We start from the raw sequence: 14428 nt of genomic DNA on the forward strand, positions 1-14428 counted from the left end.
AACCCACTCTGAGCACCTGCAAGCTGTGCCCAGATCTCACCCTGCAAGCATCAGTCCTACAGCCAGCCAGATTAGAAGCTTGTAAAGATCCCTCCAGATTTTATTTTTGTATGCAATTGAGGAAGATAAATAGCAAGCACAGCCACTTCTAGGGTGGAAAAGGGCAGGTACATTAGCAGTGCACAAGCACCAACCCCAGCTTTAATATCTTATTTGCTTCCTTAGCAGAGCCCACTTTGCAGAGCCCATCGCTACCAATTAGGGCACCAGCTTCATTCCCACCTCCTCCTTCCTGGGCTCTCTGAAGACAGCAGCCCAGTCACCCCCAGGAGCTAATGCATGCTCTCATTTCAACAGGGTGGCACTTGTGCTTGGCTGATTGCTCTCAAGGAGGGATACCCTCTGCCACATTAGCAGGGAGCAATGCACAGGCTGGGCTCAGGACGCCCAGCGTTAAGTCCCCTTGCTTTGTCCTCGTTCTCCCGTGGCACCTCCAAAGGGGGTGGACAGCCCTGTTTGCAGGAGGTGGCAGAAACAGGGAGATTTCCTAGAGTATGAAGTGTAAAGAGTAGCTTTTCCCATCTGGCTGTCAGGATCTGGGCTAGATCCATCCCACAATTAGCACAGATGATGAGGGAAGAGCATCTCTGTCCCGGTTAGGTCTGCTTGGCTGGCGGCACGCACTCCCAGCTTGCTAGTGAGTGCCCTGCTTATTAGCATGGGGTCACTCAGCTGCAGCAGGGCATAAGCAACACTGGGCTATTGCAACACCACTCACGTCCACTGCTGTGGAAGTGTTGAATTTCCTTTAAGAGCTTTGAAGCTCTTGATTTGAATTTAAGGGAGGAAAAAAAAAAAATCTCAGAAAGAATTGCAGGATCTCTGTAAACATACCAGAGGAAAAAAGAAAGTGAATCTTTGATCCTCTTGACCTTGACAATGTCCTTGTAATTACAAGACTATTTATTTTCAGTTAAACCCCAACTATTGTACAGACAGTGTCAAGTTGTTTTTTTCTGAGCAGGTGATTATCCTGCCCGACTAATCTAATGAAAATTATCAGGAGGCTGCTGACCTCCTGCTACAGACACTAAATAGTGCACAAATCTTCAGGATCAGACAGGCAAATCATAACCCTGCCTTATCTTAATCACTTTCTGTACAGCTCCAGGCCTGTTCCACTCATGTTTGGCTGTGTTAGCCAAATGCTATCTCAGTGGAAATGGCAGTAGAACCTGCCCAAAGAATTGCACAGCAAAAAGTTACCTCTGTAAGATTTACTTTTATAGAAGCCAAGAGATACAGCAGCAGATATATTTAGTCTTTGAGCTGCTGTCTGGCCCCTAAGCTTGTAGCACAAGGTGATGGCCCCCGGGCACCAGGCTTTGGGAAAAGCAGCATTGTCCCACTACTGTGATGAAGTGTATGTACAAGGCAGGCAAGATCTAAAAAAGGGGTGCACAAAGGGGCTCATTGGTCCAGATGGAAAAGCCACCCCTTCCACTCAGTCCTCTTGTAAACCTCCCTGTTTCTGCCGCCTCCTGCAAACAGGGCTGCCCAGCCCCCTTTGGAGGTGCCACAGCACAATCATCTGCATGAGAACTAGGGCAAAGCAAGAGGACCCGACACTTGGGATGCTCTGTCCCCAGCTCAGGGCACACTGTGCGGCCCAGGGGATTTGTAGCAATCCTGTCCCACTTACTGCAACCTCCCTCTCCTTCAGGGAAGACAAACGAGCAGCTGCTGGAAGAGATAAAAAACTACAACTAGCAATTAATGAGGCAAGACCTAAACAAGGAGCCACACAAAAAAAGTTATCACACAGTCCACATACAGCCTCAGCTTGAGCAGCAGCCCACAGTTAAGAGGAATAGATTACACAGAGGTGACTCCAAGCCTAAAGTAAATTTGCACTTGGGAAGCTACAGAGAATTGTGGAAAAACACAGCTAAAGGACAAGCCAACTAGTTTTTAAGACTACCACCTACCCACCCACTCTCCTCAGCATGAAACCCCAGCTACACCACCACAGAGAAAACACCCCTTTTACCCAGCCTGGCCTCACAGCCTCACCCTTACTCACCCGTTGCCTCTTGGTCCTTCAGACCCCCCATTACAGGGGCTCCCAGCTAACCTCCATCCACTGCTGCAGCCAGAAGCATCACCTCACAGCCCTTGCAAATCACTGCCAACACCTGCCCTGCAGCCCCTCCTTCCTTGCAGGGCTCTCCACACCCCCAAAACACCTGATTTATCCTGCCACCCTGGCTATCGTGGGACTTGAGTCACTTTTCTCCAGCTGGGGATGTGCTAAGCAACATGCAGGTTGGCAGGATTTCTCATCTTTAAATGGCCAGTTCTTCACTTCTTACAACTTTTTGGAACAAGATACGCAAATAGTCTCCTCTAAAGTGAGCAGAAGCAAAGACCAAGGTGGATGTAAGGATAACAGAAGAGGGAGCAAGAGAAATCATAGAAAGACAGGCAGGAAATAGCACAAGACTCAGCTTTGGGAAAATACCAGCTAACACATGCAAGGAAAACGATCCATAGCAGAGATATTCAAAGGGAAGCAGAAATCTGGGAAAAATTAATGTCCGCAGCAGCAATTGCAGGGGGACAACAGTGAGCAGGCAGCGCTTTGAAACCCAGCACTACCAAGGCAGAGGCTCTACATAGGGCAGATCTCACCTCTGCAGAAGGGAGGAGGTGCTGCCTGCTGCTCTGTGGTCATGGCTGTGCCCAAGAGTGTCTTCAGAGAGATGATCCAGAGCCCCAGGGAGCCTGGTCACACCATCTGGGCACAGTATGGCTAAAAGGGTTAATTGGCCACAACTCAGCAAAAGGAGAGGTCCTGTGTTTTTCTTCCGTCTTGTCAATTTTAGAAAGCTGTGTGTTGCTGAGACATCCAAGCTACTTCTGGAAGAAGTTAGAATGATAATTAAATTCCTCCATCTCCTAACCTGGGTGACAGCAGTAACCTCTGGCTTCTGGCTGTTGAAGTCAACACTGTAATTGCTTGTGCCACAGCCATGCTCCATCCACATGTGCTGACTCTGCCCTTAAAAGCCAAGATGCATGTGTCTGCTGTCTAGCAGCTGCTTGGTGTCCTCCATGGGTATGGTGGCTAGTGCCAGAGCTGCAAAAGGGCCATCAGCCAGGTTAAACTGGCGTCACCCTACTGAGTTATGTGGTATCCTCTGAACTGCCATCCCTCCTGGAAAATGCTGCTCATAGACAGCTGAGACAGCTCCCAACAGACACCATGCAGGGTCTGGTGGGTATAAAGTGGGAGGTGAGAACCTGGCAAAAGCCAGTAAAGTACAGCTGGCTCTGACTGACATTATCATCAGGCCTGGTCAGGGACCAGGCTTGCACAAGAGGAATCGATTGTTTTAAAAACCATACTGGACAAAGCCCCCCAGAGCACTCTGAGGGCTAAAGCTGTAGCTGGCTGCTGATGCTGGGACCAAGGGATGGCTCCAGATCCAGCACCTGCTGCCAACCCTGACTCTCTGCACCAGCAGCACCAGAGCAGAGGTGACACCATTGCCTTCTTACACCAGGAAACAGGTGCTGAGCTCAGCTCACATGGTGGCAGAAGGTTGTGATTGTCTGGGAGAGACTATGACACACTAGAGCTTGCAAATGCACGTTCTGGGGAGGAATCTCCTCTCCCCAAGCTGACTTCCCGCTGGAGACACGTGTCTGTGCTTGTCCCCAAGGCAGACAGCAGCAACAGAGGCATCCTCTGGTGCCGCTCCCTGCCAGCGGAGCATGGCAAAGCACTAGAATGACAGCCTCTGGGGACAAGAGAGCAATTTACTCACCACACACGGACAAGCACTCTCCTTACTTGTTGAAATCCAGCAGACGAGCCACTGATTAGTGTCAATCGTCCTGGTTGTCTCAAGGCAGATGCCCAGCCTCCTGGCAGTCTGCTGAGAACCCACCAGCTCATCACACAGACACTCACCACTAAGAACTAGGTCAAATGCAGCCTTGAGGAGGAGGAGGGCATTGCATTTAAGTCCTTACCATTGCCCAATCCATCCCAGCACTCTTTTCCAGTACAAACCCTGGTTCTGCTGGTTTTGAACACCCACCGCCAGCTGATTCCAGCATGGCTTGAGCAACAGGCAAAAAAGGAAGCTAAAATCTGTTTCTCTTCACACATCCACCAACAGAGCTCTTGCTCCAGCCCCCACACGTTACTGACAGTGACGGCAGAAGCAGGAGGAACCCAGCTGGACTCCTGCAAGGCAGGGGTGGAGCAGGGTGAGCTGTTGCAGGGCCAGCACTTAGAAGAAAAGCATCTTCAGCTTGACAACTCAGCAAATTTGATGTGGAACTGGCAAGAGAGGAAAAACGTAAAGCTTTTAAATGTCGTCTCAGGGGTTTAGGTGCCAGAAGAACTGGAAACAAACAGATAACCACACAGTGCTGCACAGAGAGCCGGATGCCCTGCTTTGGTCTACACACAGTATTTACTAACGTGTCCTGCAGCTGGCACAAGCTGTGAGCAGCTCAAGAAATCTGGTTTTCTGCAACCAGCTCTGCTCTGGGGCTTTCCTGCAACCCCAGGTGGTGGCAAGGTAAAAGGCTGACCCTGGTACAGCAAGTAGCCGTGTGGAACCCTCCAAACCTAAATGCAGATGTGCAATAAACTGAACCTCTTGTTTGGGTCCTAGACCCAAAGGCAGGTCAGACCATCCCAATTCCTTGTTGTAAAAGGGGAAGTCAAAATCATCAACCCATTTCCTTGCCGTTGACACCTCAGACCTGGACAAGTTACATCATCTTCTCCTTTCTCCCTCTGCCAGCCCTGGGGAGACAGCAAGCCCATCAGTGCACAACTGGCTCTCCCTTGTGCATAAGGCATCCCTACCAGGAAAAAACCCCAGAACTGCTAGCCTGACTGCAGATAAAGATGTGCCAATACTAGGAAGCATAAATACCATATTGCCCTTGAAGTCAAGGACCCACCATGGCTGTTGGAGAAGTTTTTCTTCATCCTTGCTTTGCAAAGGAGACAAGCTAGGGTGAACCTGAAGTCACTGATCCAAAGCAAAGTGGGCTGGGGTGCAGCAGATGTGTCTATACAGCAAAAAGCACTATGCAGAGTAGGGATATGGAGCATCAGTTATCCCCCTGGCAGTCCTCATCCCACCTAAACAAGCCCCAAGAACTTGGTGTGTCTTAGCACCGCTGGGAGAGGGCAACGTGCACCAAACCAGAGCCCAGCAGGCAGGGTGTGCGGATGGGAAATGGTTGGTGGCAGCTTGCTGGACTTCTAAAGGATGGAAACTTCCATTGGGAAACCCCAGGTGCATGCTTGGGATGTCCTGCAACACTAGGGTTTCATGGAGCTCAGACTGTATCTTCTCCTGGCAAAGTAACACCAACTGCAGCCGAAAAGGGGAAGCCTTTCTATATCCCACCATCCTAATAGTTGGGATATTACAGAAATGCCCCATCAAAAGAGAAAGGGGCTTCTGCCAGGTGGTATAGCACTTCTTTGGCATGGCCAGAAATATTGTCCAGCCAATATGCTCCCTGCTGCAAAGATTTCAGCATTAGCCGATGCTCTGTGCCCTGTCACAGCACTTACTTTCATGCATGAAATGAAAACTAGACTCACCAACATACCCAATGGGCCTGTCAAACTAATCACGTTAGGAGGACTGGAAACACACCAGCAGCAAGAGCTGGCCCCTGCTCCAGAGCCCTTGCAGAAATCATGCATCCAGGAGACGGAAAAGCCTCTTGTCGTTCCTGGAACCAGGTCAATAAAAGCACAGACAATTCTATCCAGAGAGAGACTTTTTTATGAATCACAAGAAAAAGCAGCTTCAGCTCCCCCAGCTGCAAATAGGTGGGCAGGCACAAAGAGCCTGCACGGAAACGTGTCTGTGCAACACGTGTGGGGAATCGGCCGCCCCGCACATGTTCGGGCTACAAGGCAAGAGGAAACCGCTCTGAATCGCAGCACAAGAGAGCTGTGAAAAACAGCGGCCGCTGTTCAGTGCAACTTCTCCCACCCCCCCCAGCCAGGTTTTCAAATCAAACAGCCTCCCACCAATACACGCATTTACCATGCCAAGGCATGGATGTCAAAGCCGAGCCGTCTCAGGCAGCTTTGAAGGGCCTCGTATTCAGGGAGTGAGAATAACTCACCCTTTGGGGAGCAAAACAATCCAAAATGCACTCTGTCCAGGTGCCTCCAGAACAAAACTGCCCCCCGCCCCCCCTGCAATTTTATTTGTTTATAGTTATTTGAGGGTGCACCCTTGCCATAACGCTGTTATTTCTAGAGCTCTTTGCTAAGTGAGAAGCCCGGAGGACTGGACAGAGCTTTTTTTGATCAAATCTCAGAGCAGCAGCAGCATTTTGTTCTCTCTCTTTCTTCTTAATGTATTTATTTTTCAAGCCTTTAGTTCAGATGCACAAAGGAAGGCAAATCACACATTGGCAAAGTCTGGCACAGGCTGCCTGCCCTTTGCATCCGAGAATCATGCTCTAACCACAGGAGGGGATGTGTCCTCATTACCATCGACATTTTTTAGAGCATGGACAAAAGGACCATGGTGCAGAGAGTACACCTATTTTCCAAGTAGACACAAGGTTGTTTTATTATATGTAATATTGTTTAATTTCACAAGTGAATGCTCACGCCTGGCCCCAAGGAACCCAGCCCAGCCTGCCTTCTCCAAACAGGCAGGCAAGCAGCAGCAGCAGATCCCCCCTTCTGCATTGATCATCTTGAAAAAGTCCAGCAAAGGGAGCTTTACACCTCTCACAGATGATCCCACGCAGCATGCAATAGCTGCTGTGCCTGCATGGGATTTGGGCAGGGATCAGCCTGGTTCATCCATAGCTGTGCTGCTGGGCATTTGCAAAGCATGTAGCCTTAGTGGTCACCCCAAAAGAAGCTATTTTTCAAGCAAAGAAGACGTAGTCGACAAAAAGCAGCTACCTTCTCTACCTCCCCATCCATCACCTATAACATGGCACCACAGTACCCCAAAATGTAGTGTCCCCCTGCAGCACTAGCAAGCCATGGCAATATGGAGTAGGGATAGCTGGGTGGGTCAGCCCCGTATGGCCAAGACAGTCCTACCAAGTTACTACCTCCAGTCTCCCAGGTTATTCTCACCCGTGCTCCAGAGACTGGGAAAGACACCAGAGACCACGCGAAGTAGGAAAACACCAGGCTGCAACTTTGTGAACAAAAGGCATTCACTGGTTTAACACCCACATAATTAAAAGCAGGCGCATCCCTCTGGTAATGGCTAGCATAGGGATGTGCCTGGTTGTGCGTTTAATTTAGGGGGCTTGTGATACTACCTACAAAAGCAAAGCTGGCCACCAGTCCCTCTGCAGACTGAGGCTGCTCACAGCACTGATGAAACATGCATCTGACCCTGTCTCTCCCCAGGGACCTCCTTCTCTTCCCATGGAAGCAGGAATAACAGTAGCTCCTTCCTCCCCTCCTTAGGGGGGCATTTGGGTGCTGAGGGACTGGATTCAAACCCTCCTGACAATTCAGAGGGCTGTCACAGTGGTGAGGACCTCAGCCCTGATAGAAGAGAGGATGCTTTTGCTTACACGTGCTGGAAATGACAATGAGCTCTGCTCTCCACATTAATCCACCAGCCAACCCCCCGGCTCCACCTGGCTCCTACTGGCTCTTAGCACCACTGGTGGGAATGGACAACTCCTGCTGTCCTCTCCTCATGGGGCAGAGTGAACTGACTCAGTAAATACCAATTGACTTGCTGGATAAAAAGGAAGGAGTGAGAGTGGTCCTGGAGCAGCCACCCATCCCTCCTCTCGGTGTCAACAAACCAGCCACCACCTGGGTTTGGGCCAGCGGAGGTCCAGGCTGCACAGTTGCTCCCAGCATTGGGCCAGAGGTCCCCCTGCAGCCTCTCCCTCTCACCCACCACTTCTTACACCACTAGCCCCACTAATTCCCCCCTCACAGGGGGTGTTGCATAGTATTTAAATGCAACCAGGTCTGGGCTAGCCAGATTTCAGTTGATCCCCCGTCTGTAAGGCAATGCTCAGAGAGGGGTCATGATCCCTCCACCAGCTGCTGCAAATGCAGCCATGACTACAGTACAGCATCATTTATTGCAAACCTTTACAGCCTTCCTCCTCCAGCCTCCACTGAGCAGGGAGCAGCAGAAAGCAATCCCCGTGGGGAAGAGTGAGAGATTTCCCACGTAATGGGCATCAGTGTTAATTCTTCCAAGTGCTGCAGCTTTCCTTTCATTCTGCGACTTTACAAAAATCACTCGATCCTGGCAGCAGCCCCAGAGGGCATCACCAGTCACCTGAAGGAAAACAGCTTCTTCCAGTGCCAGCATCTGGACTGGAGCTGGAGGGTGGCAGCCCCAGCCATGGATGGCCACACTGCCCAAGACAGTTCACAGCCATGCCGCGGCATCAGTGGTGCCTCAAGAGGGCTTGGATGACATCTTTAGGGTGTCACGGCTAATTAGAGCCCGATGATACCCTCTAATTAGGTAACACCTTCAGACAAATCACCCTCTCCTCTTCAAGCCACGTCACGCCTTTGGATACGATCCCTAATTGACTGATAAAAGTAGACTTGGCATTTCTTCTTGGACCTCCTTCCACTTCACAAGGCATTTTGAAATAAACTCCTGGTCCTCAGCCCTGGCTCATACATCAGCTGGGGAAGTGCCCCTCGCATCCACACAGGCACGCACCCACACGGTCAGACACAAAACCGCCATCAGAGGCACAAAGCAAATGCACTGACGCAGCAGCGTCATCCTCCTCTGATCTCCCATTTCTAGCCATCCTATTGCTACTTTCAACAACAGTCAGCAAAGCCTTTTCTAGGAGAACTGGAGTATTTGTGATATGTCAGTGTCCTACTAAAAGTATTGCCTGGGGGCTTGCACAAGAAGCAGGGCTCCAGCAAAGGAGCCTGGTATCTGGCAACAGGAGGCATTAAAAAAAAATGTTTAGAAATTAATATTCCAGAATGTTATCAAGCATCAACATTTCAATCCAGAAGCTTGATTTCTGTTTTCATTAAGTAATGAATAAACGGAAACGATCTGAATGTTTTCATTTTTCCACTAGCACAAAATTTTAAGTAGATAGGCAAAAAAAACCCACCACCCACCATCATAACTGCAAACATGCTGAACAAAAACTATCAAAATTCATAGAAGATAAATATTGAGTCCTTCCAAGCCTGCTATAAGAACAATGTCTCTTTATTTGCTTTTCACGAGTTTTTTTATAACAAGAGAGAGAGACTCCAGTATACAGTGTTTTAATATAGATACACACATTCACAGCTGGAATAATAGATTTTAAGGACAGAAGACAATATTACAGCTGAATGTAAGCAGAAATGCATAAACATACTTTCAAAAACACATTCTTTGCACCCTACCCAGATATATACATGGATACATATGTATAATATATATATACACACACACACACGTTTTGAATCGATCAGAACCATTCTTTAAATCAGACTCTAAAGTTTCTGCTGCTTTGGGAAAACATGACCCTGAGGAGACACCATGCGTGAACTTTACATCCAGCAGAAAATGAAACCATGACACACTGCATCTTGAAAGCCAGCCCTGCACCTAACTTAATCCCCGTCCTGGACAATGCCTCCGGAGGGGCATTAAAACCATGCTAGGTGTTTTCCTGGATTTCCCGAACCCCCCGGAGACTCCCTGGCACTCCGGCCGCGTCCATCTCCCCCTCGCTCCCTCCGGAGATGTTTGCGGCTGGGCGCTCCCATCCTCGCTCGCGCTGCTCCTGCGGGATGCGCCATCCAGCCGGAGCCGCGTCCTGCCCCCGCCGCAGGACGACTTACCCGGGGCGGCCCTTGTGGTTTAACACTCGGGTTCCTGCAAAACGTGCAGGGGGGATGATGTACGGGCTTGAAGGGTCAAGAGCAGCTCTGCATCCTCCGTCCCCATCCCCGACAAAGGGATTCCAGCAGATCTCGTGCCCCCTAGTGTCATCCTGGCGAACAGACCGGCACCGGGTACCACCTGGCCCAGGCAGTGCCGGCCCTCACCCATCCTACAGTCAAGCCGGCACCGTGTCCTCCTGCTGCCTATAGCACAATTCAGTGCCGTTTCCAACAGTTCAGGTGAAGGGCAGCGTGAGCCTTCTGGTGCTCCCGAGCACCCTCGAGGCACCAATAGCCCCCCGAGTGTCCCCGTGCCCGGCACGGTGCCACCCCTGTCACGCCTCAGCAAGATCTGCCCCGCCGGCAGATAGCCCGAGTGCTGTCCCTGGCGAGGGGCCAAGAGGAGGAGGCAGAGAGTATCTGCAGTGGACACTGTCCAGAATACAACTCCTCCTAAAAATAGATGGTCCTTGGAAGGGCAAACCCTTCCAGGGAATGGGAACGCTCGCTGCTAGGAGCTCAGGATGACAAAACTTAAGTGCATGAATAAAAGACACCACTGCCTTTGCACAAAGTCCCTGTTTCCTCCCCATGACAGCACCTGTGGCATCAAGCTCTGGCCATTAGCATGAGAAGCAATGCACAAAACCAGCCCAGAACACAGCATCCCTGCCTGCCAGCCTGCTCTGACCAGTGACAAGATCCAGCATCTCCTGAAAAAATGCCCATGCTGGCTGCAATACTAATGGGTGCAACTAGGACCAGACCCCGCACACAGAGCACCTAAACAAGAGGCACACACTGGATGTCAGCACAGGAAATGTACATTGAGCCCAGGCATGCACCTCAGTTTCCCCATTTCCCCAGCAGCCTTGATGCAGCTTGCCCTCCCTTATTTTGCTCATCCCTCCTCATTCAACAATTGGTTCTTGTGGGGAGACTCCACCGACAGCACCTACAGCACCAGCCCCTTCCAGCTTGTGCTGGCAGCATGCAAGCAAACCTAAAAAACTCATCACCAAAATTTGGAGAAAACTCTCCCCAGGGCACTGACCTGGGTATGCTGCTTTCTTCTGCAACACCGAGCAGGGACTATAGCTTAGAATAATGGGGAAGTAACTCAGTTCAGTGCTGACAAAGCATCACAAGCCCCAGCGGGGTGGGAGGGGAGAAGGTGTCCTTCCCTCACGCTGCCATGCCTGGTATACATCATGTTTAGGGCCAGGCATACGTCACTGACACAAAATGGACAAATTGGAGGGATTTCAGAAAAACGAGCGACAAAAATGATCAGGAGGCAGAAGGGATTGATTTACAAGGGGAGATTAGAAGAGCTGCGATCAGTCTAGCTGGGCTGAGCAAGTACTGACAGAAGCAGTCAGATGCTAATCTGCAAATGGGATGAAAATGATATGGGAAGGAATAATTCAGCATCTTCAGCAGTAATGGGATGAAATTAAGGGGAGCTTGGGGCTGAGTAGGTAGGCAAAAAAACCCCAGACCAACCCAAAATAAACCGTCTTTCCTAGTTATGCATGACCGTCTCTACCAAAATACACAAAGTCCTCGAAACTCTTTCTGCCTAGGAGAAGGACCCTTGGAAGCAACTGTGCCTTGGTGCCTAAGAAGGTGTGCACACACACATGCATGCATGCACACACACACATGCAGAGCCCTTTCCCACCCCTGACTCACACTCAGGAAAGCAGCAGGGCCTCTGTGTTAACCCGAGAGGATGGAGGCTTCTCGCTTGCAGGAAAGCAGCGGAGAGCGAAGGCTAAAGCTGCTGGGAGCAGTGGGAAGGTCCCCACAGAAGGATGCCTTTGCGCTCCCAGGTCTTCACAGGGGAAAGGTGCTGAGACGGCTTCCTGCAAAGTCGCAGGCGTGAGCTCAGCTGTGAGCACTCGGATATTTACACACAAACAGCACATTACTCAGCAACTCCCATCTGTCAGGCATAATGGCAGCAGCAGCAATAATAAACGACAGAGCCGAGAGACAGGCTCCCCAGGCGCACACCCAGCCCCAGCCCGAGCTGGAGCAGGATGCATTCCTCTGGCCTGCCAGGGAATTAACCAACAGTGGCCAGGAGCTGGGGCTCGCACCCATAAAACTCCTGCTGCTGGCTTCGGAGAGTTGGCCACATCTCCAAAAGCTGAGCCTCCGCTGCAGTTATTTGCACATGTATGTGTATCACAAGCTTTGTGGCCCCGACACTCTGATACAGGGCTTCTTCCCTCCCAAGTCCCCCAGGAGGTGCGCTAAGCACCTTCCATGGGGACAGGGATGCAGCACTTTGGCAGGATCAGGTCCTTTTGGGGTAAATCAGACAAAAGATAACGCACAATCATCAGATCGTGGCTTGGCCTGCTCTGACAACAGGCTCTGATGAAGTTATCCTAAAGGGCTGTTGCAAAGAAGTCTGCTAGGCACCGGGCTTTCATTTCCACAGCACAGCCTGTCTTGGAAAAGTCCACCCTCCTCAGTGAGCCCTGGTGCCAGGACCTGATCCCAGCAAGATGCCCGGTCAGACACAAGCATCCCTTGCACACCTCCAGCCATCACGGCAAAGCTCTAGCTCCTCATGGAGGGGCACGGAGCAAGAACGGCTGCTCCCACAGATTCGTGTGTTTCGCAGGAAGCAGCCAGTGGTCTCTGCCTCGCTGCCGGCACACACAGCCAGCAGGACCAGCAGCAGCGTCTGCAGGTCCCGTCCCTCACAGAGGTAAACAGGCGTGCACTGAGAGTGTGCACAGTCAGAGTTAAATTAGCAAAATCCTAGTAGAACTCAGCAAGTTCCTGAGCAAAAAGCAATCTGAGGAAAGGACCTCCTCGACTATCCCACAAATTAAAACACAAAGAGACGTGAAAAAGAAATCAACTAGCTTCACAGGCAGTCCCCCTTCTGCAACCTGCGCTCTGTACAGACCCTCTACATTGTCTAGAAGCACAGGGTGGGAAAGAAAGGGGCTTTCTAAGAGAGTGAAGGAGAAGTGCTGATCTTTATACCAAAAAAGTTTAGCAGATCAGGAAACAACTGCCAGAGGATCCAGGGAAGCCGAAACACGCAGACCAGGTTCTGTCCCCAGCGAAGGCAGCAAAAATTAGCTCACGCACTGGTTGGAGTCCCAATCTGGTTTTAAGATTGCGGTGGGGGAAGTCACCAAGATCTGGAAATGTCAGTGAGTTTGTGCAGCAAAGGGATCGGTGAGCATTATGCAATTCTGGAAAGCAGCCCTCGTACTCATGCTCGGGATGAACTGCCTAGCCCAGGGACAGCAGTTTCACAGAAGCGCCATGCAGGCGCTTTTTTTATAAAATCACACCACCCCCTCAAGAAAAAAAAGAAAAAAAAAAAGAAAAAGAAGAAAAAAAAAAATATCGGCACTGCCACAACAGAGGAAAGGGCAGGTTGCGCCTTTGGAGAAACGAAGAAAAGGTCTGCTCTCCCGCCCAGCAAACCCACGGGCTCCCGTTTACAAAGAGCCACCTCGGCTGCAGCCCGGCTCATGCAATGCAGCGGGGTCATCCCTCCCCAGCTCCAACCTGGTGCCGCCCGCGATGCCCGCCCGGCCGGGAGGGGGGTCCCGCCGCGCTCCCCCGCCGCGGCCCCCGCTGCCCCGCGGGGTGCGGTGCCGCCCCAGCCCCGCGGCCCCGTCCCGTCGTCCCCCCGTCCCCCCCCGCCCCCGCGCGCGCGGCGGAGCACCGAAGTCGCCCGAATTGTTTCCTCGCGGGCTTCGCCCGTGCCCCGGTGGCGCGGGGGGCGGCGCGCGGGCTACGCCGGCGCGCGGACACGCGCGGGCAGGGCGCGCGGGGAAAGGTGCGCGGGTGCGGGGCGGGCGGCAGCACGGGCGGGGCGGGGGGGACGCGAGCGATCCCGCTGACCCCCCCCCCCCCCCTCCCCCTTTTCGTCTCCCAGCGGCGCTTCGGCGGCGGGCACCGGGGCTCACCGGGGCTCGCCTCCGCTGACCCCCGCCCGCCGCCTCCCCCGTCCCGCGGTGGGGGGAGCCCCGCCCCGCCCTCCGGCCCCGGCCGCCCGGTACTCACGGCGCCCTCCTCACCGGCGCTCCCGGCACTACCCCATGCAACCACCGGCTGCTTCTGCACCGGCTCGGGGGCTATAAGCTCTTTTAAACTCCAGCACATAACCCATGTGACCGCAGAAGCCACTGGTAAGGAGCGCCGGGGAGCCAGCGATGAGCTCAGCCCGCACCCCCCGGCACAGCGCCGCGGACGCGCTCCCGGCCCCGCCGCGCGCACCCGCCCCACGCCCGCACGGACACGCACACCCCGCGCCCCCCCGGCGCGGCCGCCACCGACCACGCGTGAGCCCTTGCACACGCGCCCTGGCACACGCCCTTGCGGACACGCAGCCCCCCACCCCCCACCTCCCCGCGGATGCGGAGCCGGAGGGAGGCACCGCACACACGTACACGCCCGCCCCCCCCGCCTCCCCCCCGCCGCCCTTGCACGCGCACACGGCGGAGCACACTCGTGAAAGCGCCG

The 14428-nt window shown here is 52.6% G+C and overlaps 1 protein-coding gene across 1 annotated transcript in view; it reads right to left on the reverse strand.

Annotated features, from left to right (window-relative positions):
* The window catches only part of CNTFR (ciliary neurotrophic factor receptor), a 207770-nt gene extending 193622 nt beyond the window's left edge, over window positions 1–14148 (reverse strand). Inside the window, 1 exon segment of the mRNA XM_056325558.1 lies at window positions 13970–14148. Coding sequence (XP_056181533.1) covers window positions 13970–14068 — 99 coding nt within the window. The 5' untranslated portion in view covers window positions 14069–14148.
* Between the last annotated feature and the right edge of the window lie 280 nt (window positions 14149–14428).

The sequence above is a fragment of the Falco biarmicus genome, chromosome Z, assembly GCF_023638135.1.
Source record: "Falco biarmicus isolate bFalBia1 chromosome Z, bFalBia1.pri, whole genome shotgun sequence".
In the NCBI taxonomy this organism is placed as follows: Eukaryota; Metazoa; Chordata; class Aves; order Falconiformes; family Falconidae; genus Falco; species Falco biarmicus.